Source organism: Microtus oregoni, unplaced genomic scaffold, assembly GCF_018167655.1.
Source record: "Microtus oregoni isolate MIOR12 unplaced genomic scaffold, Mior012 000015F_ref0000493, whole genome shotgun sequence".
Classification (NCBI taxonomy): domain Eukaryota; kingdom Metazoa; phylum Chordata; class Mammalia; order Rodentia; family Cricetidae; genus Microtus; species Microtus oregoni.
Genome location: NW_024543074.1, coordinates 35,954,860 through 35,980,816, shown reverse-complemented (window position 1 = coordinate 35,980,816; position 25,957 = coordinate 35,954,860). Strand labels below are relative to the sequence as shown.

General features: G+C 42.0%; 2 protein-coding genes across 24 annotated transcripts in view; one reads left to right on the top strand and one right to left on the bottom strand.

Annotated features, from left to right (window-relative positions):
* Nucleotides 1-22,997, top strand: part of Ttc19 (tetratricopeptide repeat domain 19) — a 34,295-nt gene extending 11,298 nt beyond the window's left edge. For both annotated transcript variants that reach the window (XM_041663853.1, XM_041663852.1), the window contains 3 exons: nucleotides 17,733-17,887; nucleotides 19,642-19,804; nucleotides 20,604-22,997. In XM_041663853.1, the coding sequence (XP_041519787.1) occupies nucleotides 17,733-17,887; nucleotides 19,642-19,804; nucleotides 20,604-20,737 (452 nt within the window). In that variant the 3' untranslated portion in view covers nucleotides 20,738-22,997. The remainder of the gene's footprint in view (nucleotides 1-17,732; nucleotides 17,888-19,641; nucleotides 19,805-20,603) is intronic.
* Nucleotides 22,998-23,262: 265 nt separating this feature from the next.
* Nucleotides 23,263-25,957, bottom strand: part of Ncor1 (nuclear receptor corepressor 1) — a 151,723-nt gene continuing 149,028 nt past the window's right edge. For all 22 annotated transcript variants that reach the window (XM_041663823.1, XM_041663822.1, XM_041663828.1 and 19 more), the window contains one exon: nucleotides 23,263-24,571. In XM_041663823.1, the coding sequence (XP_041519757.1) occupies nucleotides 24,384-24,571 (188 nt within the window). In that variant the 3' untranslated portion in view covers nucleotides 23,263-24,383. The remainder of the gene's footprint in view (nucleotides 24,572-25,957) is intronic.

Sequence of the window (25,957 nt, the reverse complement as noted above, 5' to 3'; positions counted from 1 at the left end):
TTGGGAGTTGTCCTCAGATGTTGTCCTATGTGTTTTGGGAAGTCAGATTTACTCACTCTTAGAACTTGCCAAGTAGCCTAGACCAGTCATCAAACCGCAGTAATCCTCCCGTCTCTGCTCCCCTAGTGTTGGTATTACAGGCATATGCCACCATACCTGGGTTTTCAAAATATGAATTCTGGCATGGGAAATGATTTGCCAAATTCAACTGTAATGGCTCATGGCCGCATTTTCAGCATTTGGGAAGCTGAGGCAAAAGAATTACTGTGAGTTTAAGAACAGCTTGGGCTACAGAGTGAGACTGTCTTAACAAAGAAAGGGAATGCTGAGGAGATAGCTTAGTCCATAAAAGGCCTTCCATACCAACTTTAGGATCTAAGTTCAATCCCCAGAACCCATGTAAAAGGGCATGGTGATGGATGCTTAAAATCCCAGTGCTGGAGACAGGAGGATCCTGGGGCTTCCTGGCCAGCCAGCCTAACCTTATCAGTGTTTTCTAGGTCACAGTGAGAGACCTTGTCTCAAAAACAAAGTGGACAGCCCTTGAGGAACATCATTGAGGTTGACCTATGACCTCCAAATGCAGGCATACCAGTCATGTACATGCACCTGGCATATAACAAAAACACAAAATTTGTGTGTGTTCTGTATGACTAGCCCTGTGCCAAAAGGATATTACTGCAAATGACACTAAAAATTGGTCTGGGTTTTTTGTCCCTCATGATACATGTGTAATAATTGAAGAAAACATCATAAAATAATGACGATTGGGGAGATAGCTCAGCTGATAAAGTGCTTGCTTTGCAAGCATGAGAACTCAAGTTCTGTCCCTGGCACCGACTTAAAAAAGCTGCATGTGGCCGGGCGCTGGTGGTGCACACCTTTAATCCCAGCACTCGGGAGGCAGAGGCAGGTGGATCTCTGTGAGTTCGAGACCAGCGTGGTCTACAGAGCTAGTACCAGAACAGGCTCCAAAACCACAGAGAAACCCTGTCTCGAAAAACCAAAAAAAAAAAAAAAAAAAAAAAAAAAGTGGTAGAGTTCTCCGGGAATAACAGCAGTGGGGAGGTAGGGATGGGAATCTTTGGGGCTCACTGGCTGGTCAGTCAGTCTACCCTAGTCCCAGTAAGAGACCCTGTTGCAAATTCAAGGTTAGCAATATTATCCTTAATGTTTGACAAAGCATACAATTCAATTACAAAGTAGCTTCTGTGGTTTAGAAGAGCTTGATTTTTTTATAATACGTATACCAAGCGCTGAATGATTTAGAAATTAGACATTTTTCTCTGGTTGTTTGAGATTTGTAATTTTATAGTTCATTTGTGTTTTTCTGCATATTTTATTTTAGTATGAGTATGTATTTTTCTTCTAACTTTATTTCTACAGCTCACATTATAGTATTAAAGTCAAGTGTATTGGAAGACTCACTTTAAAATAGCATTTCCTTGCCACACCGCCCCATCTATTTTCATCAGAACCAATATACATGTGCTGTGTGGATGCATGCACTTATGAGTGGAGGCTAGAAGTCAGCCTGTGGTGTCATTCCGAAACCTTACTGGTCTTCTTGACCTGGAGCTTCCCCGTCAGGCTCGGCTGGCTGGCCAGCATCCCCAGGATCCACCTCACCTTTCCATTTAAGAGTGCCGCATCCCTGGCTTTTTAGATGTGGGCTCTGGGATGGAGTGCAGGTCCTTGGGTGTACTTGACAGTGCTTACTAAGCTCTTGTATTTTCCTGAAAGTATAAAATCATTATTTCCTAATTTTAATTTTTAGAAGCTGTTGACTTACGGAAGAGTTAAGATTACAATCTTCAGTTATTTCTATATATACCTGAGCCAGGTAACATGATTATATAATTTTATTGCCAATTTCATTTTCAGCATTTTGCTTTCTTTGCAGTTAACTTACTTTCTTGTTGCTTTAAATTTTTATTTTAAAATAATTGTATCGTATTCATTTGTGTATGTGTGTGCACGCCCAGGTATTCATGTGTGCAGCTATGTGCCTGCGAAGGTCAGTGGACAGCTTGTGGGGCTCAGTTCTTGTCTTAGCTCCTCTGCTGTGGCTGTGATAAGACAGCTTATAGAAAAGAGGGTTTATTTGGAGCTTACTGTTTGAGAGGGTTAGAGTCCATGACCATCATGGTGGGAGTCATGGCAGCAGGTAGGCAGGCATGGAGCTGGAGTTGTAGCTGATTTGGTTAAATTAGTTAACCTCTTGATCTCTAGTAGGAAATTAAGAGCAGTATTCTCTTTGGATCTGAGGAATAGGAGGAGTTAATGTATATAGAGCATTAGAATAAGTGACTGATACATAGTTGCAACTCAGAAGATGTTAACTATTAGCTTTTATTATTGTGATAAGGCTGTGTGCCCCTTTTTGAAGCTTATTCTATAATCTTATCAGCTTTATTGACAGGATATAGAATATAGATGTCTTGTGTGGTGAGGCTTATCATTTGTTTGTGTTTTTCTTGTGGAGGGTGAGTATTATGGTGTGTGCTTGGAGATCAGAGGACAGCTTGGGTGTCATTCAGACCTTGTACCTTGTAAGAGACAGCATCTCATTGTTTGCTGTTACATACTAGGCCAGCTGCCCTTGGCGTTCCGAGGTTTTATTAAGTGTGTATAAATGAGTCATATTGTTTGTGTTCTATTTAGGTTTTTTTTTTGTGATGTGCATGACACTTAATGTGTATTTCATTTGTTTTTATTAAGTTTTTTACATAGAATTTTTTTTTGCTTGTGTCTGTGTGTGCATATAACCTCATGAGTGCAGGTTCCTAGGGAAGCCAGAAGAGGGCTTTGGAACCCTTGGAACTCTGGACCTCTGCAAGAGCATCACATGCTCTTAACTGCTGAACCATCTGTTTAGCCCCAACTTTTATTAATTTTTAATAAATACAAAATAGCTATCTTGTGCCAGGCATTGTGTTTGGATTTGAGTTGCAGGAAGCAAGGCAAAGGCTCAGTGCCCTGAAGTCAGGCAGGTCACCTGACAATCTCGATGTCTCACTGCTTTTCAGTTTTTCTTCCTGTTCTAGCTTTCAAAGGAGTTTTAGTATGTCGCTTTTAATTTAGTTGTAAAGTTGACCACTAGTTTCTTATAGGAAACTCTCATTAAGAACAGTTTTCTCTTTACTGGATGAGTCTTGTAAGAGTAAACATTGTTAAATTATATTGAGTGTAAACATGTGGTAACAGCTCACACATGCTACTTTCATAGAAATGTCTCTCAATCTTCACAGGACTTGACATTTTTCATATGAATTGCATAGAATCACTTTGTCAATCTCCAAAGTATGTAGGCCACGCTACTGGATTTGCACTCTATTTCTGTATTTTGTGGTGATTACCATTACCATCTGAATAAGTTTGTACGCCTTTACCATCAACGGGAGCAGAGAATGTCAGCTGAATTAAAGGGGTGGGCTGTGCTGACTGATGGTTGGGTGGCTGGTGAATTCATGTAGAATCCGGTTCTTCCTACCTGCACTGCTACTCCCCTGTCTGGGCTTTCTTCTGCTCTTTATGGCTGGATAGCAGTTTCCAGGAAGCTCATCCCAGAGTGGCAGTGTTCCTGGAGTCTGCGTAGACTGTCCCTCTCATGGATTGGAATTGGATCCCATGTCTTAGCAAAGGTAAAGTTGGGGTCTTTTAAGAAAATAGAGCAGGCTTAGACTTAGGGTCTGGGGTGGTGAGACAGCTCACCTTATTAAGACAATTGCTGTGGGGGCCTAAATAATTTAATGGGGTCTGTTCTCCCTTTTCACATTTACTTAAGTTCCAGGAATTGAACTCGGGTTGACTGGTTGTCATGGCAAATACCTTTACCTGTTGAGCCATTTTTGCTGGCCCCAAGAGCGTCTTGGTTTGGGGATTTATGGTAGCTCATTTCCTGAGCAAGGTTATGGAGGGGAAGTTTACCTGTGTCTTCAGGGGACTCTATTTCCCTGGAAGAGTTTCAGTCTTTTCTTTCCTTACATGGGTCTTCTGGATGTGTTTGCCAGGTTCTTGGTCTTCTTGGTCATACACCAGTCTTTTTGCCACTTTTCCAAACCAATTTCTTTTCAGTTGCTAATGATGGTATTCCAGGGTTTACGGTTAATGTGGCAGTTGTTTCAGAAAGCTGTGTGTCAGCCCGTTATCCCCTTTCTTTTCTTTTCTTTTCTTTTCTTCCTTTCTTTTGTTCATTGGCTACCAATATTAAATAATTGTTTTAGGAAAAACTTATATATAATTTGGTACCATGCTGAACAAATAGATTTATTAATATATCTAGAGAAAACTGGGCTTGCTTGAATGTTGAGTATGCTGTTGCACAACATTTAATGCTGATCTTTTATGTAGCACTTGTTTATGTCTTTGGGATCCATAGTTCCTTTCTTTTGTTGTAGTAGAATTGTATTGATGTAAACTGTGGCACAGTTTCTCTGTTTTGTGCATTAGAATAATCAGGAGCTTGAATATTTTAGCAACTTTTTCCTTTATTTTTATTTTTTAAGATTTGTTTATTTAGTACATGTACGGTGTTCTGTCTGTGTGTATGCCAGCATGTAAGAAGAGGGCACCAGACCTCATTACAGATGGTTGTGAGCCGCCATGTGGTTGCAGGGAATTGAACTCAGGACCTCTGGAAGAGCAGTCAGTGCTCTTAACCGCTGAGCCACCTCTCCAGCCCCCTTTTTCCTTTATTACTTAGACATTCACATTTCTTCCATTTTAATTTTGTGTGCTGCACGTATGCTATGGGGAGCACATGGAGGTCAGAGAATAACGTGTGGGAGCTGCCGTCTCCATTCTGCACTTCTCTGCTGTCAAAGTCTGGTTTTCAGGCTTAGTGGCAAGTGCCTTTACTCACTGAGCCACCTTGCCAGCCAGCACTCTGTTATTTTGTTTTCTGAAGATTAATTTGTATGTGTGACTGTATGGGTTTATGCCAGATGCATTGCATGGGCAGCTGTGGAGGCCAAGGGTATCAGATGTCCTGGAAATGAAGTAAAGGGTTTTGAACTTCCCAGCGTAGTTGCTGGGAACTGAATTTTGTGACCTCTTGAACAAGTGGGGCCATTTCTCTAGCCCCACACCCTCAATTTTCTTGAGTGAACTCTGCAATACTAAGCACACCAACCATTAATAAAACTCACTGAGCCACCTTGCACAAGAATGGGCTGGGTGTGGTGGCACTTGGCACTAGAGAGGCAGAGGCAGGAGGATCTCTAAGTTCAAGACCAGCCTGGTCTACAGAGTGAGGTTCAGGACAGCCAGAAATTCTGTCCTGAGAAACAAAAAAATAATAGTAATAGTAATAATAATAATAAACAATGAGTGAAATGTGTGGGTGGATGAATTTGAAATGTTACTTTCTCAGAAGAAAGTTATACAGTAATTTTCACATTGATTCCTTCTTTCCCTCCAGAGTTTCATTTGTTTTCATATTTTAAACCAAAATACTGGTGAAAAGTAAAGTATTTGGTGTATAGTATTTGGTTTCATAAGTGTTAAAACTTGGAGGTTGAGTTTTAAGTATTTGTTACTCGGGTAGATAATTTAACATCTTTGTTCTCAGTTTCCTCGTCAGTGAACTATGAGTGGTGGCCCGCCCCAGCTCTAAAACTGTCTGTAGCACACACACCCTGCCGGGAAGCTCTGGACTGTGTTACCACTCCCCATGGGACAGCCCGCCTAGTGAGCCATAATTCTTCTCCACTTTTGTCAGGTTTATTAGACTTTCAAAGGGGCAGTTTTAGGTTTCATTAGTCTTTTTCTGCTTTCCTGTGTTGTGTGCCATTATTTTTATTTTAATCTCTGTTATAATTGTTCCCATCTGGAACCTATTTTGCTCTTTTTTTCTAACTTACATGAGAAATTAGGTTACTGATTTAAGATTTTTCTTTTCTAACTTAACCTGCATTTTACAAATGTTGATACATTTTTGTTTTTGTTCATTTCCAAGTATTTTGTAGTTTTTCTTATACTTTCCTTGGTAGCTTAAGATATTTGGGAAGGTGATTATTTTCCAAGTTTCCTTCTGTTCATCCTGACGTATTCTCGTGTGACAGATAGGTTGCTGTATGTGCTCAGCCCTTTGGATTTACTGGCATCTGCTCAGATGAGGTTTGCCCTGACGAATGTTATATTTGGGATCTCTCTTTGAGTACTAGGAATTGAACCTTAGACCTCGTGCCTGCTAGGTACTGGGTGGAATGTTTGAAACACTTCTTAAGTCTGACTGGTTTATAATGAATGCTGTCCAAGTTTTCTCTGCCCTTACTCATTTTGTCTAGTTTTCCTAGATGAGATTCTATAGTGATCTTTTTACAAAATCAGTTTTTTGTGAGCTCCTTTTCCTGCCCCAAGCCCAGCCACTGACTGTCCATATTTCTGAAACCACTTAAGAATCCCAGGTCTCTTTATAGCAGACTATCCCTCACCAGAAAAACAGATTCTCTCTAGTTATTCTCACAGATTTTAGTTTATATATATACTCTTCAGACTTTGCTGAGTACATTTTCACTGTCTTGTGTCAAAGCTGTGCTTTAATTTCTTTCTTTCTTAGACTTTTTTGTCATATTTTTGAGACTTTGGTTTGTGTTTGTCCTAGAGGCAGCTCTCTGTTTCCCTTCTGTTTTGTCTTGAAGTAGGAGCTCTCTGGGAGAATGAAATGGAAAGTCTTTAGCATCCCACCTTGACAAATTTCTGTGTTTTACTTTGTTGCCTTAGGGTCTTTTGTTTTGTTGCCTGCCCAGGTATAATTACTGTCCTTAATTTATTCTTGTTTACCTATTATGTGTATGTGTATGTATATGTATATATGCAATACGTAGAAGGACTAATGTGTTTTTAAACTTTATATGAATGACATACTGTTACTTCCTGCTATTTGCTTTTTCTATGAGCATTTTATTGTGGAGATTTTATTATACCAGGTTCATTATGTGCCATGAGGAAGGAGAGAGACAACACTTATTGGTTCCAAAGATGTTATTAAATCACACAGGTCACGGATGGATCAGACCTGCAGAACAAGGACTCGGGAGCCTGTTTCCCCTGACAGTACTGAACAGGGGTAGAAGCAGGTTTATAAGCATAAAAATCACAAACATTTGTTGCCAAGTTATAGTTAAAATTTCCACCAGCCAGAAATCAAAGATTTGCGACTTTCCTTGTATGTTCCATAATTGTCAGCCATCATACTGTTGTGGGATAATGCTCTTGTGCACTGTAAAGATTTGCTACTGGTATTGGTTTAATAAAGTAGCCAGGCAGGAAGTATAGGCAGGGTGACCAGACTAAGAGAATTCTAGAAAGAGGAAAGGCAGAGATGTAGTTGTCAGTCAGACACAGAGGAAGAAAGATGAGAATGGTACTCTGAGAGAAGGTGGCTAAACATAGATAAGAATTATGGATTAATTTCAGATGCAAGAGCTAGTTAATAAGCTTGAGCTAATAGGCCAAATAGTATTGTAATTAATATAGTTTCTGTGTGATTATTTGGGTCTGGGTGACCAGGAAAAGAAAGTACAGTCTTCATCTACAACATACAATGCAAACTTTTCAGTCCAACCAATCAAATTCATTTGTTCCATCTGTTGTTAAGAACAGCCGTAATGTTTCTAGAGAACTAGAGATGCATAGCAACTGTTTCTGTGGTTAAGGGAGGAGGTTATTCAGCCACTGGAAAGTTCTCAGGTATAATGGAGTCTAAAGTCAAGCTTCTTTTGTCTGTTCCCTTCATTCCCTCTTGTCTTATGACTAATGAAATGAATCTTCATCTAGGGGCTCAAATAGGGGGTTGTACTGTGCCCTTAGAATCATGAGCTTGACAATGCCTGTGTGATCTGGAGCAGAGCATGCAATGGCATAGATAACGTAGGTGACAGACAGTAGAACAAGGTTGTCAATCAGGGGGCCAGTTGAAAAGTAATTCATACTAGTTGGTACTTTGTTTTCTTTCCTCCTTCCTAGTAAGGAGATTTTCTTTTATTAGGGTCTCTCTAATAACACGTGAATGGTTGGCATAGAAGCAGTGTGTTTCTCCCAGGGCCATGCATACACCTCCCTCCCTAAAGAAAAGTAGGCCCAGCCACGGCAGTTTACAGGACCACTTCAGTCAGTGTATCAACTTGATTTTCTAGAAAAGACATGGAAGAATGGAAGTAGGAAATGTCTCTGTTGGATTGTTTGCTTAGGACGTGCAAGTTATGAATCTCCAGTGATTAAGACTGATGTCCCGAGGGTGGTAAACCCTGCAATCCTGCCTCTATCAGGAGGGGGACAAATATAGGAGGTGTTCTCCTAGTGTGAAATAAGCCTGTAGTCCCCATATACATTCTCCCTGCCTCCCCTTTATAGTATAGGACTTGAGTCTCAATATGAACTAATCCACAAAGCTCAGGCTTATCCTTCTCGGAGAAATGTCCTAGGGCGAGGCAGGGTGTCAAGCCAAAAGTACAGGTACACCAAGTTGATGGAGGGCTACCAAGAGGGTAGTTAGGTTTAAGGCAGCCCATTTGGTGTTAGGGACGCTTAAGTGCTGGAGTTTGTACAAATTGAGGAGTAGGGTGGTATTTGCTAGAGGGCAGTTGAAAGAGTTAAAACATATTTCCTCTCCCTGGAGTTTCCCCAGAGTTAGGCTGGGAAAGGAACTTTGGAGGCTGCACGGGGAACTGTTAGGTGCTGGGTGAGGCCGCTAGTTTGTTTCCAGACCACCCTGACTTGAAATAATCAAACAGAAACTATATTATTTAAATTACTGCTTGGCCAACCACTTAAGCGTATTGCTAGCTAGCTCTTATATCTTAAATTAACCCATTTCTTTTATGTTATATTTTATATTTTACCATGAGGTTCCTGGCAAGGTTCTGGCTGGTGGCTTGCGTCTTTCTCCTCTGGCAGCTCCGTGGCTTCTCCCTGACTCTGCCTACTCTTTCTATCTTTTCCAGCCTGGCTACATTCTGTTAAGCCATTAGCCAAAAGTAGCTTCTTTATTCACTAACCAATAAAAGCAATACATATACAGAAGGACTTCCCAGACAAGTTAAGAGTTGATGGGGTACCTTCCTTGAGGACAATCCCAATGTAAAAGGGAGGTTTGGGGTCTAGCCAAAGCTAACAATCCATTCTGGGGTTAGGATGGGTAGCATTCAAATAAGCATATGTAACATTGATTATCCCAAGCAGGGGTGATTTCTCCAGCAGAACCGTATCTGAAGGTGGAAGTGGGGGGCATTGACCATGGGGTTGGAGTTGTTAATGCCTGGGACTACATAGGTCTGGTTATTGCTGGGGTCCCTTAGATGGCTGGGGTCCCTTAGATGTGATGATGGCTGGGGTCCCTTAGATGGCTGGGATTCCTTGGGTCTGGTGATGACTGGGGTCCCTTAGATGGCTGGGATTCCTTGGGTCTGGTGATGGCTGGGGTCCTTTAGGTCTAGCCTTCTTTGACATTAGACACTGGGGCTGGTGAAGGCTGGGTCCCTTAGGTCTGGTGATGGCTGGTGCCTCATAGGTCTGGACTCCTTTTTGGGGGAGAAGAGGCTGATCTTTTATCAGAGGTCCTTTGGGTCTAGGAGGACTGGGCAAAGCTAGTTTTCTGGATGGTGAATTCTGTTCCTGGGTCTTTTCCTATCTTGTCTGTTCTGATTCACCAGGTTAGCCCTGTGTCCCATCTAAAAGGGGAAAACAAATCCCAGTGTTTAAGGATAATTGTGGTGGGATGCATGTCCTGGGAACAACACAGTTTTCTTCTGTGTGACTATCTGTGTTCATCACTATTGATTCCCCATCCTGGGGCCCAGGTTTCACATCCCCAGTGGTCACGCTGAAATTGACCTTCAGTGGTACATGTGAACCCTCCTTTGTCTCCCTCAAAGTTGTCTTACTGCTTCCACCCAATGGTTCAACCATCTTCGGGACATTTTTCCTTTTGGGGGGCATAGAGGGCCTCTGATGAATTCAGTGGGAGGTAGTGATGGCTAGAGTTTGGCCCATGGTAAGTTTGTCGTCATTCTTGACTAGTAGGGCAGTGGCTGTGATAATCTGTGGGCATGGGGGCCAACCCTGGACGACTGTGTCCAATCTTTGGATAGACAGGCCACAGGTCTCTCCAGTTTTTGCCACGCCCCGATTATCATCTACATACAACTGAAAAGATTTAGTTATATATCTGGAAGGTCTATCCCTGGTGTTTACTGAGAGCTGTTTAAGGCATTGAAAGCCTGTCTGTCTGCTATTCAAGAGATCTTCCGCTCCGTTGGATTCGTATAGAGGGCTGGCTATTTCTGCAAATTGCAGAATCCAGAGGTGGCAATATTCCACTGAACCCAGGAATTCCCTTCCTTACCTTTTGGTTGTAGGTTGGGGTTTGCTGGTTCTGGTCTCAGTTCAGCTACTGACAGCCAGTGCTACCCATCCTTTACTCTCCCTGGTGCAGAGCTGGGCTTTTGTGGCAGACACCTGTACCCTAGCTGGTGCAGAGCTGGGCTTTTGTGGCAGACACCTGTACCCTAGCTGGTGCAGGGTCCAAAGGACGTGGGTGGTCGAGTCAAGACTTTTCTCTTCTCCTTTGCTACGATTAAAAGATCATATGCATTTTGGAGGAGATTGACCTTGGGGTGTTTTTGGTGGAACTCAGCTAAGTCCTGGTAGAGAGCCTCAGCGAAGCGTGGGGGGAGTTCTTAAAGCCTTTTAGTCTCATCCAGGTCAGCCTTGTAGTTTAAGCTTTATGTCTTGTTTAATAAAATCATTTACTGTGTTAAACTCTGTGAAATACTTCCCTCTAACTAATTACCTAGTTTAGTTTATTTTTATAACAGCAAGATGTTTTTTTGTTTTGTTTTGTTTTTTTTGTTTTTTTTTTTGTTTTTTTTTTGGTTTTTTGAGACAGGGTTTCTCTGTGGTTTTGGAGCCTGTCCTGGAACTAGCTCTTGTAGACCAGGCTGGCCTCGAACTCACAGAGATCCGCCTGCCTCTGCCTCCCGAGTGCTGGGATTAAAGGCGTGCGCCACCACCGCCCGGCTTAACAGCAAGATGTTTTATTAGAACATAAGTTTTATGTAAGTTTCCAGACAAGCCGTACAAAAGGATCACATGCTTTTCTTTTTTGAAAAGGGCAGTCTATACTTGACAGCAAAGCCATAGTGTTACTAGCGAGGGCTATAATGTTGACTTAATGTTTCCTTTGGTTTAGTCAAGCCTAACCATTTAGATCAGTGGCTCTCAACCTTCCTAATGCTGCAGACCTTTAGTACCCTCATGTTGTGATTCCCCTATCATAAAAATTATTTTCTTTGCTACTGTAATTTTGCTACTGTTAGGAATCATAATGTATTTACAGTTAATAATATAATCTTTATTCTCTGATGGTCATAGGTGAACCCTGTGAAAGGGTCCTTTGACACCCCTCAAGGGGTTTCAACCAACAGCTTGAGAGCTGCTGATGTAGAACATTTGAAATAGGTCAGACTTAGCCAAAAAAGCATCTTTTCCAGAACTGGCTGGATGCTTTTAATGAGTGCAATTAGCTCATGAGAAGGATCACAGATACCCAATGGTTCTAGAACTTGGGAGACCGAAGTAGGAGGGTCATTCACATGAGTTGAGGCATTTGCGACAAGCCTAGGCAATATAAAAGGAGACCCTGTTTCAGAGGAGAATGGTGAAGGGATGCGTCCACAAGATAAAACCACCTTCCCAGTCAGAAAAACAAGCATAAGCCTGCATCCAGCAAGAGAGTTCCCTTCAGTGTTGTACGCTAAAATTGGAGGAGGGAGGGAGTACTAGTAGAGAACTCGATTTTAAAGAGGAAGATTTGGCAGGACAGAAGTGAGCTCTCTAGATCTGATCAATTTCAGTGCTCTCCGTGGTCTGGTGTGAGGAAGCCTGGGGCTTTGTCAGTCTACAGCATCACTTGTTCAGAACTGTGCAGGTCTGCAGTGCTGGGGACCACTTGTCTTTTAAAGTGTATCTATGTGGTAAATTTTGTTTATGAAACAGACTTTATCTGTTATTGGGTATCTGATAGTCGCCGTTCTTAAAGGGATAATCTTGGAAGCCAGTAATGACTATGTGAAAATAATGTGTTCTTACCCAGTTCTCGTATGTAACAGGCACTGATTCTGCTGGCAGCCATTGGGTTTCCTTGGTGGTCCTTTCTAGCAGTTGGCCAGCCTGAGTTTGGCCTCTAGCCTTACTTCCTGCTTCTCTTTCTCAGTGAAGTCTGGTTTGCTTTTCAGGATGACATGAGATAGGAGAACCCCCAACCCTACACGGTCATGTTGCCCAGGCCTGCCTTGTGACTTGTCGTTTTCTTCCTGATCTGTAATGGCTTTCCTTGTTGCATTTTTATAGTGGTGTTAATGTTTTTAAGTTTTGTAATTACAATTGATGAGCTTTATTATATATTCTTCCATATTCACTTCAGTTCCCCTGTTTTTAATTCTTTTCATTTGTTTACTCAATGAACCAATTACTAAAGAAATTAGAGCCAGCCACTCTGTAGGGAACTGAGCTGCTACAGAGTCATGACTGTTGTGGTTGTTTTTACTCTTTGGGGGGCCCACCACCTAGCTCCAAGAAAAGTCATTTATGGGGGCTCATTCTTAGTTATGAATGCCTGACCTTAGCTAGGCTTGCTGCTAGTCAGCTTTTCTTAAATTATCTCAGCTACTTTTTGCCTCTGGGCCTTTTCCTTTTCTTCTTTTGTGTCTTATGTTCAGTCTTACTCCATGGTTGGCTGGGTGCTTGGCCCCTGAGTCCTCTTCTCCTCCTTCTTTTGCTTCTTCTTCTTTCTTCTTCTTCTTCTACTTCTTCTTCTTCTTCTTCTTCTTCTTCTTCTGCTTCTGCTTCTGCTTCTTCTTCTTCTTCTTCTTTCTTCTTTCTTCTTCTTCTTTCTTCTTTTTTCTTCTTTCTTCTTCTTCCCAGATTTCTTCTTTTATTTATTCTCTTTGCCTGCCAACACTGCCTGTCCTTGCTCCTGCCTCGCTATTGGCCATTCAGCTCTTTATTGGATCATCAGATGTTTTAGACAGGCAAAGAATCACAGCTTCACAGAGTTAAATAAATGCTGCATAAACAAAAGTCACACACCTGAAAATAACATTCTTCAACATATGACCTCTGGGGACTGACTTTCCAGTGGAGGAAAGACAATGAACACTGACAGTATGTTGGTGATATGTCTGTGCAATGTAGATACTTGTATATGTGGGGTATGCTACGTATGATGTGAGGATTTCAGATCTGACTCTTGGTTTTGCACAAGTGAGGCCTTCATAGGTCCTCAGACCATTTACTGAGGCAACAGAAACTGGGCTCCCATGCTTTCCATTGGGGTTTTAGCTAATTCCTAATTGTGGCCCTTGGGAGCTCAGCTATGCCCAGCAGAAATATTCAGTCATATTCTTGAAAATAAGTGTCTTAGAGTCTGCTTTTCTCCTCTACCATTGTGTTCCAGGAAGTGCTGAAGATGACCTCAGCTGACTAAGGTAAAATTCAGGATGTCCCTGTAGCCAGTCAGCTGTAGTTCTGTACACTTTCCTGTGTTTCTGGGTACGTCTTAGGGTTTCTGTTGCTGTGGAGACACCATGACCACAGCAGCTCCTAACAAGGAAAAGATTTAATTGGTTAATTGGGTGGCTCACCATTCAGAAGTTAGGTTCATTATCATTGTGGTGGGACATGGCAGTGTGCAGGCAGATATGGTACTGGAAAAGGAGCTGAGAGTTATATATCTTGATACACAGGCAACAGGAAGTGAACTGAGACACTGGGTGTGGCTTGAGCATATAAGACCTCAAAGCCCACTCTCACAGTGACACACTTCCAGCAAAATCATACCTATTCCAACTAAGCCACACCTCCTAACAGTGCCACTTCTTAGAGCTTATGGGAACCAGTTACATTCAGACTATGGCAGGGTTGGGTGGGGGCTAGGGGGGACTGCTATGCTGGAGTTTTCGTAGAGATAATCTTTTACTAATGGAACTTGTATGCTTATTTACTTTATAGATGTAGATTGTTACTGTAGCACTTGTTTAACCCACTTTTCTATGCTAAGGTAGTATATGAATATATATATAAGGTAGTATATGAATATATATATAAGGTAGTATATGAATAAGCTGTTCTTGTACCCTGTGCATTTGAGAATTCTCTTTGCTTATATTTTATATCAAATCTTGGTTTCTTCATATACTGACTTTAAGTAGCATGTTTTTCGGTGATTAGAAGTAAAATATGGAAGCTGTAATTAAAGTTTAGAGAAATAAATATGCTCCTCAAATGTCCCTCTGGGCTCTAAATGAACTGAACTTCTTACTCAGTTTTTATTAAACTATCTGATTTTTTTTCTTGTCTAACTTTAGCAGTTCCTATTTTTCAGAAAATCATGTTTCAATAAATAATTTCATGGGGCTGTACACTTGGCTCCATGGTTAAGAGCCCTGCCTACTTTTCCAGAGGACCTGGGTTCCATTCCCAGCAGCCACAGGTCTCTATCTTGAACTCCAGGGGCTCTGAGGCCTCTGGAGGCGATGCACAGACATGTCCGTGAAGGCAAACCATCCATATACATAAATAAAATAAAAATAATTAAAAATTTTTTCTTGAAAAAGAAAGTCCTTTGGGGACAATGAAATAACTCAGAAGGTAAAGGCAATTGCTTAAAAACTTGGTTTACTCCCTGGAACTCGGAAGAGGAGGAGAGAAGTTACTCCCACAAGTCTCTGTTAACCCACACACTTGTGCTACCATTGCAAGCACATGATCCCCTCATAAATAAGTGTAATAAAAAATGTTTTAAGCCATTTTTATACCTTGTGTGAAATTTTATCTTGACAGCAGACAGAGAAGCCTGCCATTATTTTTTGGAAGTTCTTTTATAGTGCCTTTTCTCTCTCTGGTGGTGGTTGTTTTGAGACAGGTTCTTACATAGCCCTGGCTGTCCTGGAACTCACTTTGTAAATCAGGCTGGCTTTGAACTCACAGAGCTCCTCCTGCCTCTCCTCTCGAGTGCTGGGATTTAAGATGTGGCCACTGCCGAGCTGTAGTGCCTTTCATTGGGCCCTCATTCACATTTTAAAAACTTTTATATTTTATCTATTTTTAAAAAGATTTGTTTTTATTTTATATGTATGATGGTTTATCCTGATTTAAGTAAGTTTATTCATTGTGTGCCTGGTGTCTGGAGAGACCAAAAAAGGCACCACATCCTTAGAACTGGAGCGGTTGTGAGCCAAACCTGGGTCCTCTGCAGCTGCTCTTAACCACTGTGCTCTTTCTCCAGCTCTGATTTACTTTATTTAATTGGGCGTATTATATAATTGTGTATGTGCATCTATATATACATACACAATTTTATATATCTGTATATCGTGAGTGGGTGGGTAGATATGTGCACGTGAGTATAGGTGCCCTCAGATTCTAGAAGAGGTTGTTGAATCACTTGGAGCTAGAGTGAGCTGCCCAGTGTGGGTACTAGGAATCAAACGTATTGTCAGAATGTATCTTGAATATAAATGTATTTAAAAAAATTTTTTTAGAAGATATTACCACTTCTCTCCTTTACATGTAACTGTGATATCTTTGCCCTAGAATTGCTTGTCTCTGTTTTTTTACTTTTGTGGCTTGTTATCTGCTTGTTTGGTATTGGACCCAGAAGAGCCTGTGCCCAGTTCTCTGTCTAGTCTTTTGACATTACATTGATGAATGCATTTTATGGTTGTAGGATCTAAAGACCATTTAGAAAATACAGAAACGTTTAAAGACAGTTAAACTGAGCATGGTGGGGCATGCCTGCCTGCAATCCCAGGCATTCAGAAGACCGAGTGCTGGAGGAAGGGAGGTGGGAGGGGTGCACAGATAGCCATGCCCCAAGTTTTTCACATGGATTCTGGCATCTGAACTCCACAGTCTTCATGCCTGTCCATCTCTTCATGCCTCTTGAATATTTGGTCATCTCTCAAAACCATTCCCTACCCCAATTTGTGAGACAGTGTTTCATGACTCCCATGCTGACCTCACTGTAGCTGAGGGTGACTCTCTCACCTCCACTTCCAAGTGCTGGGGTTATAGGTGTGTGCTACCAAACCTGGACTGTGCTGTGCTGGGGTTATGGGTGTGTGCTACCAAACCTGGACTGTGCTGTGCTGGGGTTATAGGTGTGTGCTACCAAACCTGGACTGTGCTGTGCTGGGGTTATAGGTGTGTGCTACCAAACCTGGACTGTGCTGTGCTGGGGTTATGGGTGTGTGCTACCAAACCTGGACTGTGCTGTGCTGGGGTTATAGGTGTGTGCTACCAAACCTGGACTGTGCTGTGCTGGGGTTATAGGTGTGTGCTACCAAACCTGGACTGTGCTGGGGTTATAGGTGTGTGCTACCAAACCTGGACTGTGCTGTGCTGGGGTTATAGGTGTGTGCTACCAAACATGGACTGTGCTGTGCTGGGGTTATAGGTGTGTGCTACCAAACATGGACTGTAGTGTGCTGGGGTTATAGGTGTGTGCTACCAAACCTGGACTGTGCTGTGCTGGGGTTATAGGTGTGTGCTACCAAACCTGGACTGGACTGTGCTGGGGTCGAACCCAGGGCTTCATGAGCTCTAGCCTTGCCCTCAAAGTTGGTATTGACCTTTTATGATTAAGCAAAACAAAATTATTTTAGATTTCTGCCTTTTAAACTATAATTATTTCATTATTCTGACTATGACTATGCTCATCCATCATAGCTTCATTGTTTTCTTTGAGCGCTCTCTTCAGGAACTGGTAATGGTGTTACTTAGTTACATAGTATTTTTAAAGCTTTGTAGCCATTTGTAAATTTCCTGAAAACCTTAAAAGATGAAGGAATGCTAGCTCTGCTGGTAATTTAATTAGACATCTTCAGGGGGTAGCCGACAGTTTTCTTACCTAAAATTACCTAAGCCATAGCTGGTTGGTCATGCCTGTTGTCTTTATCCTCAGAAGGCTGAGGCAGGAAGATTGATGGAAATTTGAGGCCAACGTAGGCTATCGGGAATAAACAAAACAAAACATAAAACCCACGGCTCCAAGTTCTTTGTGGACTTTAACTCATTCTCACTCATGGGGTTTCGACATTTTTTTGAGGTCTTGTAACTGGGCCCTGATTTCTAGATCTGCGGCCTTGTGCTCTTCAGGTGGATCAGGTGTGAAGTTTGTAGTCAGTTCTGTCCGTGCCCAGTCCCTAGTCTTTGAAAATTGGATTATGTCCTTTAAATCTGGCTTGAGACTAAATTTGACTTGTGACCATTACAGAATTCCGAGTATTCTTGGTTTCTTACAGCAGTTTTTCTTATACTCTAATTTTTATTGTTCTTTTATTTATTGTTAAGTCATTCTACTTTAAATCTATCCTAATCATCATTTATTTTCTTTTGAATCACAATTTCTCCGTGTAACAGCCCTGACTGTCCTGGAACTCACTCTGTAGACCAGGCTGGCTTTGAACTCACAAAGATCTGTCTGCCTTTTCCTTCCAAGTGCTGGGATTAAAGGTGTGCACCACCAAGCTCAACTACTTAATCTCTTCTGATTACTAGTTACCAATTTAAAATATTCAATATTTGAATAGATGTGTGAACTCTTTGATCCTGTAGTGAGGACTGAAGCATTCAGTGGAGTCTTGTGGCCACAGTGAAGTAGATTGGCTTCTTTTGTCACCTTTGTAAATAATGATTACGTTCTCACGATGCCTTCCTTCCTTTCTTAGTGGAAGAGAAAGCCAATACCTACCTTCTCCTTGGCATGTGCTTGGACTCTTGTGCACGCTATCTGCTATTCTCCAGGCAGCTGTCACAGGCACAAAGAATGTATGAAAAAGCCCTGCAGATTTGTCAAGAGATACAAGGAGAAAGACACCCACAGGTAAAGGAGGAAGGCCGTTCTAAGGAATAGTGTGTGTAAGCCAGGCCTGGTGGTGCAGCTTTGAAGATGGGCCTTAAGGTCACAGGCTCAAGGCTGTGGCCAAATTAGTGAGATCCCATGTTAAAAGGAGAAAGAGACAAAGGGTTGGGAAGAGTGGTAGAGAGCTTGCCTAGCATCGGTGAGGCTCTAGATTCAGAGCCTAGGATCAGTCACCAGTGCGGCCAGGCTGAACAGTGGTGAGGGTATACGGGTTACACGCAGTCCGCTCACTTTCTTTCCACCAGCTCACCGGCTCACTATTCCCAGCCACTACTTGTTTCAAGGAGGGTTTGATATTGTTGGTCAGTCACTGGCTCTTTGTAGACCCTTTTATATGAGCCATGGTGGTTTACACAGCAGTCTTTATACAGGACAGGTCTAACCAAGTGTGTGCTTTCAAAGCTCCAGAATATGCAGTCTCATGTTTCACAGGGGCCACAGACTCCTAGTGAGAACCTTTTTTTTTTTTTTCCCCTCCTGGTGCTGTGGAGTAGACCCAGGGGCTTTGTACTGGGCAAGTGCTCTACCCCTGACCTGAATCTCCGCACACCAATTAGAAGCAGTACCATAGCCAGACTGTGGTGGCGCACACCTTTAATCCTAGCACTTGGGAGGCAGAAGCAGGCGGATCTCTGTGAGTTCGAGGCCAGCCTGGTCTACAGAGCTAGTTCCAGGATAGGCTTCAAAGACACAGAGAAACCCTGTCTTTAAAAACCAAAACCAAACAAGAAGCAGTACCATAACATTGCATTACAGAACTTTCTTCCATATCAGTCAGAACCTTGTAAGTAAATGTTAGTTAATATATGAGTATCTTTGCCTCCTGTGTTACTATGGGAGGTGAGGAAATAGGAACTTTATTTTTTTTTTCTTTTTGGCAGGACTAGGGATTAAATCTAGGGTCTCATAAATTCAAGGCAAGGGTTCTAACACTGATCCATGGCTATAGTCCTTTTTTTTTAAATATTTATTTATTATGCATACAATATTCTGTCTGTGTGTGTGTCTGCAGGCCAGAAGAGGGGACCAGACCTCATTACAGATAGATGGTTGTGAGCCATGTGGTTGCCGGGAATTGAACTCAGGACCTTTGGAAGAGCAGGCAATGCTCTTAACCACTGAGCCATCTCTCCAGCCCCATGGCTATAGTCCTTAAAAATCAACTTTTAAGACCACTACTACAGAACTTTATATGGTTTTTCAAAGCAGGCAAAACAAAGCCTTGTTAGAATACTAAATGCAGAATTTAGATCATCTCTTCTTCTGGCAAAATACATTCTTCGGCTAAAGAGTAGATGCCTTGTCTGAATGCCTGCAGCCCACCATATAGAACAAACGAGACTGAATATGGAATATTTAGGACTTAATTCAGATAGCCTGAATGAAATTTGGAGCACCAGCTACCTTTTTCTCGGTTTTAAAGTCCAGGTGATGTGTTTCTCCAGGGGTGGCGGTTGTGGCAGGAACGCTGCTGAGATGCAGGGAGGCGCAGACGCACTCCCCAGTGCTGCCTCCCACCCCTGCTCTAAGTCCACAACCTTCCAGAGCAGAGTGTGGATCAACAGGTGCCTGCAGTTTGCCCCCTCTAATTCTGAGGAATCCTTATAAAGGATAAAGGTGAAGACTGTGTGTCTGTGGGTACAGTGTTCCAACCTTCAGGTTAATGTTCTGTGTTGGTGTATTTGTAAAGAAAAGGATGCTTTTTCTTCTCCTAGACCATTGTGCTGATGAGTGACTTGGCTACTACTCTGGATGCACAGGGCCACTTTGAGGATGCCTACATTTATATGCAGAAGGCGTCAGATCTGGCAAGAGAGATCAATCACCCTGAGCTGCACATGGTGCTCAGCAATCTGGCTGCCATCTTGATACACAGAGGTAGGTAGAGCAGAAACAGACAGCCTTCTCAGAAAGGCATTGCTGGACTTTGAAGTGAAACAATTTTGGGGAGGGCAAATGGCAATGAAGAAAACCCTAAATCAATGGTTCTCAAACTCTTGTCACCCTGTTGGAAACATCCCTTTACAGGATCACTTGAGACTACCAGAAAACACAGATTTACATCACAAATCAGCAGCAAAATTACAATTAGAAAGTAGAAGTAATTTTGTTGTTGGGGGTCACCACATGAGGAATTAGGAAGGTTGAGAGCCGCTGCCCTGGGTTAAAAGGTTGGCTAAATAAGGGCAGAAAATGCATTTGTTTTAATGTACTATTTTGCTTACTTCACACAATTTCCACAACTCTGCACGACAACGTGAAGGTAGAGAATATTTTGCAGGCACAGGTTCTGTCTCTGTAGTACTTTACAGACTTACATTGTTTTCACAGGTACAATTCCTCAGTGCTCTGAAGCCTCAATATGATACAGCATTGTTTCCTGCTAGTCCATATTACTCAGGTTTCCATAAACTTGGGGTTATTGCCTCTGTTGCATACACAATTGTGAAATCTTTGCCCGAGGGAAAGGCCACCATCATAAAGGGCACTAGTGATTCCACAGCACTAAGCACCTAGAGCTGACACCTACTCTAGCTCAAATTCTCGAAACCAGTTGTCAGTACACATGATGAGACAGCCCCCAGTAAACCAAACACACATCCTCACGAAGAGTGGGTTCTCTTTAGTCACTCTGAAAACACAAATTTTCTTCTCCCCTTTCTTTGGGTTATTTTAGAACGATACACACAAGCAAAAGAGATCTTCCAGGAAGCACTGAAGCAAGCAGAGCTGAAAAGAGATGAGGTTTCTGTACAGCACATCAGGGAAGAATTGGCTGAGCTGTCAAGAAAAAGTAGACTTTTGACCTAATTTTGTTAAGCTATGTAAGTTCGTTTTGTTGTAGAGAGGGTGATCTCTGGTAGCCCAAAGGAGTGATGTTCTTCCGTGTCTGGATCTCAAGCGGTGGTGTGAATCATTGTTGGAATTCAGCTTTCTTCAACTCAACCTCGCTGAAGGACAAGTATACACTGCCACTTTTATTTCTAAATTTAGTTTACTTTGAGATGGGCCTCCAACTTGGAGTCCTCCTGCCTCAGTCCCCCAAGTGCTGGGACTGTGCCTGGCCCTATTTGTGTGTGTAAAGTTGCAGCAGCTTCTACCCTGTACTGACAGTAACTTAGGAGAGCTTGGTGTGAAGTGCCACTTCCCAGTGCAGCGTGAGAGAGGCTGTCCATCTGGTCCGTGAAAACCGTAGACTCTTAGGTGGCCACATTCTCCACGGTGTGGTCATTATACTTTCCCTAAGATTTTGGTTTCTGCTTTCTCTTCTCTATCCATTTCTGGCAAACAAGTTACTTGTCTGATGGCACAGGAAGATTTTGGTGAGTTTGCTTCATTAAAAGACTATAAAATGTCTTTTAATGAAGCATTGCAAAATTTAGTCAATATGGGGAAGATAATAATTCTAGTTGGCCTCCAGTAAGCAGCATTCACTTCTGAAGTGGAAATTAGGCACTTTGTCACCTGTCTGGGCAGTGGGCTTCCTTTACAGCCAGTCCCACGGTATGCCGAGCTGAACCCGGTAACAATACTGACAGCACTGATGCATGCCGTTGGCAGTGTGGAACCACTGACCTGGATTCTACTTAGCAGCACTGGCTATTTTGCAATCTCTGTATTCACGCCTGTTAAGTGGGAAACCAATTAGATTCTTGGTCTGATGACTTGAATCTACTATCAGGCATTAAAAAACTTAGCCACTGCCTCAGAGTACACACATACACGATACACAATTGGATGCCTTTACCTCTACAGCCTGGCAGATGTCCATTGCCTGAGAGAGAAAAAATAGGTTTTCTGGGTGCCCTGAAGGAACAGGTGGTGTTGGCATCCCGGTGGAGGTCGGTGACGTGAGCAGGACGGGCCAATGGGCTTTTGGTTTCTATGTTTGTACTGGGAGAATCTTCATAATAAACTAGAGGCTATACAATATTGTATGTATTCTAATAATCTTTGAATCGTAGAAAAATAACTGAGTTATAACTGAGTTACTAAAAGGAAAACCCTAAGGCCCAGGTCCTCAGAAGTAACCAGAATTCTATGTTGTGCAGGGGCGTTCTGACATTTCCATCTGTGCTCATTTACCACTTACTCCCCAGCTAATGTGATCCCATCAGTGAAGAATAACAAGAGATTTCAGTCACTTTTTGCTTTGAGAATGTTTTACTATTTCATAATTCCAGAGTTACCAAAAGTAAAGTCTTAGGATTTTTAATCCTCTGTGGTGATCCACCTCCTGGTCCTGTGGTGTGGCTGGGAGACTGTAGTTCTCAGATAGACGGTCCAAGGTGCATGTTCCCGGAGCACTCATTTGCACTGTTATAAAAAAGGCAGTGAGACAGAGGGACTGATCTCCTTTTACTGATTACAACTTTAAACAATTTACATTTAATTTCATTTGAACTACACCATGTTACTGGAGTTGTCAGGGCATAAGGGTATGTAAGACAGAATCACAGCATATGAAAATTTAAAAGTGTAGTATAAAATTTCTCACTAAATAGACTGGAAAATTGTCAGAATATTACCTCGGCTGGAAGACCTTGATTTAGTTGTATGTGCATGTGTTATATAGTGTTGGCCCACAAAAAAATGCTCTGCTCCACTTTGACTTGTGCCTGCTTCCTCCCTTAGTCTCACAGCAAGGCGTGCCTCTCCTCTCTAGGTAAACTCTGAGGATTCTGTTCTAGTTGTTTTGAACTAGGAAATTACACTGGATGTCATGTTGTATTGTGGTGAGCATGGGACAGTCTTCTAGGCTGATGTATCCTAAACGGAACCCAACCTGGAACGGGTCAGTCCTCATCATCATTTATGACTTACTAAGTTCTAGGCTATTACTGGAACTTTGGGTGGGGGGGGCTTTAATCAAACTTTAGTCTTTGTTATGTTCATGACTATTGTAAAGGTACACTTTGGACACTTGCAAACTTTACAGTTGATAAGAATTCTGTCTCATTGTAGCTTTGGCTGGCCCAGAACTCACCTTGTAATCCAGGCTAGCCTTATACTTTTAGTGATTTGCCTGCTTCTGCTTCCCAAGTGCTGAGATTAAAGGTGTACGCTACCATGCATGGCTAAAGTTTAAGATCTCAAATGTCTGTCTTTATTACTTGCTAAGTTATATGGGCAAATTTGAGCCTGTGTCTCCATCTATAAAAACAAAGGGGGATGGGGATTAGAAACCAGTGGTCCAGATGCTAAGCGGGGCTCAGGCAGTGGTTCTCGAGACTTTCTCCTGTCTAGTTCTCAGTGGCATTATCCCCAAACCACTAAGTGTCTGTATGCAGTGGAAGAAGCATGTACACCATGATAAAGCTGTGTGAAAACAAATCTAAAAACACACCAAGTAATTTTTAATAAAAACGTGATCCTCCAGTACCATAATTTAAAAATTCAGTCTTTAAATTACTTGCACCTTGAAAACACTTTACTCATGTTCTGTAGAAGCAGAGTAGGCGCTGATGCAGATAGGAAAGGACTTGTGTTCATTGGTTAGTTCAGGATGCAGCATAAAACAAGCCTGGAAGACCAAGGTTCTGTACAGATTGTTATCTTTTTAACTCAGCCAGATATGTATCAAAGAAAAGTAAAGTTTCTTGTTTGAAACCTGAGACACGAAGACTCTGAAGTCACAAATGATGTACTGTAGCTATGGACAGGATAGTCAAATTTATTTCAGAACAAAAGCTTTGTTGGACTGCATCAAATGCAGAATACTTAGGGGCATGGTTAAATTACCAGTGTGCATAAACATTGAGGTATGCCTCAAATAAGCCTTTAAACTTTAAACTGAACTCTAACATACCCATGCAGTAAGTTTGTTTTCAGTGCTACTAATGACAGCAAAGCCTGCACTGGAAACTCACAATGATGCTCTGCGCTCCTGCCCTGTGACCTCATTCAGCCTTTATGACAGGGTATGTGGTAAAAACCTAAACATTTTCACAAGATTTACCGGGGAAAGTTGAATTTAGAGGAAACGAAATACAATGCCCATGACAGCCAGTACTGTATAACTGTGCTGTGTGAGGTTGTTGAGAAGGCTGGGGTTAAAAAGATAGACAAAAAATTTAAAAAATTACCCCCAATGTTGATGTGCTGATTTAAATTTAAGTACACCAGATACTACAGCAAGGGGGATACACTGCAAAAAGGTTCTATTTACAGAAGAGTGATTTAAAGACATCATGGTTTCCTTTACAAACAGGAATTGTCCACTTTAAAAAAAAACTCTACACTTAACCCTCCCCTGTTATAATCCATTGAATTGCCTGTAGTAGAGGCAGGGTGGTTTTGTTTTTTTCCCATTTGGTTTTCCAAATGAATTTCCATCATTTCTTCTTCATCTGTGGCCCTGGCTCTCCTGAGAAGTCTCTGGGCACAAATCATAGGAGGGCAGAATTTTTTTAATCTGCAATTAAAATCAGAGCCAGAGTTTCTTCCTATGCACAGGTCAGTCGTCACTGTCAGACAGTGTCTCATATTGCGCTGAGAGCAGCGGGGCAGGTTCCCGCTCCCAGATGCGGTTCTGTTGATGAGGAGCTGCTTGGTTGATGGCAGACGGGGCACACGCAATTGGTGTTGGGGGTGTGCTGCTGAGCATCCGCAGGGTCAGAGGGTTGTAGGGGAACTGAGTAGAACCTGACAAAAGGAAAATGAGATTTTTAGTGTCATTAGCGTCCAATGCGATATTTACAGGATGGAACAGAGCCAGGAGTATTACAGTAAATGGTCTTGTGATGCCTTGATTGGTTTAATTCTCAAAAGGATAAATAACACAAGTAACCACATGGGTAGGGATAAGAAGTCTGTGCTATCTCATCATGGATCTCCACGGGGAATCCAGATAGAGAGCTCTAACTGGAGGAGCCTAGCGACACGAGTAACTTCCCAGTAGAAATGCAGTGCTCAGCATATGGCAAGTGCCCAGGAGCTGTGCCAGGCTGTGTGACCTCTCTGCAGTCTCACTAGGCTGACTTAAATGTGTACGAGATTTAAAATTGGACACATTAACAAGAACACCATTTTCTTTTCCATTTCTAGATTGCTTAATTGTTCTTTCCCCACAGTTCCTCCTATCATTGTAAGCCATAAAACATGCATTTTATCAAGTCCTCTAATATCTAATAAAAAATTATTTCCCTAAAATAATGGAACAAAGGAGGTAGGAAGACCGCTGGGTGAAGGAAAGCGAGAAGGGGTGTGAGCAGGGGAAGAAGACAACCAGTGGAAGGGGGCCCAGGCAGGAAAGGAGGAGAACAAAGCACACATTTGTGTGACGATGCAATGACATAACACTGTTGTACACTGACCTACCCACTAATGTGTGCATTGCTTCCGTGGGAGATTTATAATGCATAAGCCTTTTACACATGGCAACAGAGGTTTAAAAGACAGAGACCTTGAAGTGTATAGATACAATAACTATGGAATTGTTAGGCATGCAGGGGAAGGTCTCATTTCAGATTTGGGGGTGGAGAATGCATAAGGGAAAAAAAACATAATTCAGTCTCTAAAATCGACAGCAGATATGCCAATTTTATTTTTTAATCTTCCTTTCAAAAACATGGTTATTTTTTAAAACATATTTAATTCTTGTTTGTATTGTGTATGATATGTGTTGGGCATGCTTGTGCCATAATGTAGGTGGAGGTCAAAAAACACTTTTGGGGAAATGATTCTCTTCTGCCACTTTTATGTAGGTGGATTAAACTCAGGCCATTAGGCCTGCAGTTACTTTACAGTAAAGACATTTCATCATCTCACTGACCTGCTATAGTTATGTTTTTAAAAGCTCTCACACATATGCATGTGAGACATTTGTGGAGATGTAAACCTACAGGCGTGCTAGCTTTTGTTACAACATTGTGTTTCCTAGTTTGGATTCTGATTTCTTAGTAAAAAGCTAAACATGAGAGACATTTTGGGTGACATTTCATCTGGATAAAGTTCACGGAAGAGCTGAATCCAGACTTATTTGCAATTCCTGGTTACCAACTAGCATAGTACAGAGATGGCAATGTATGG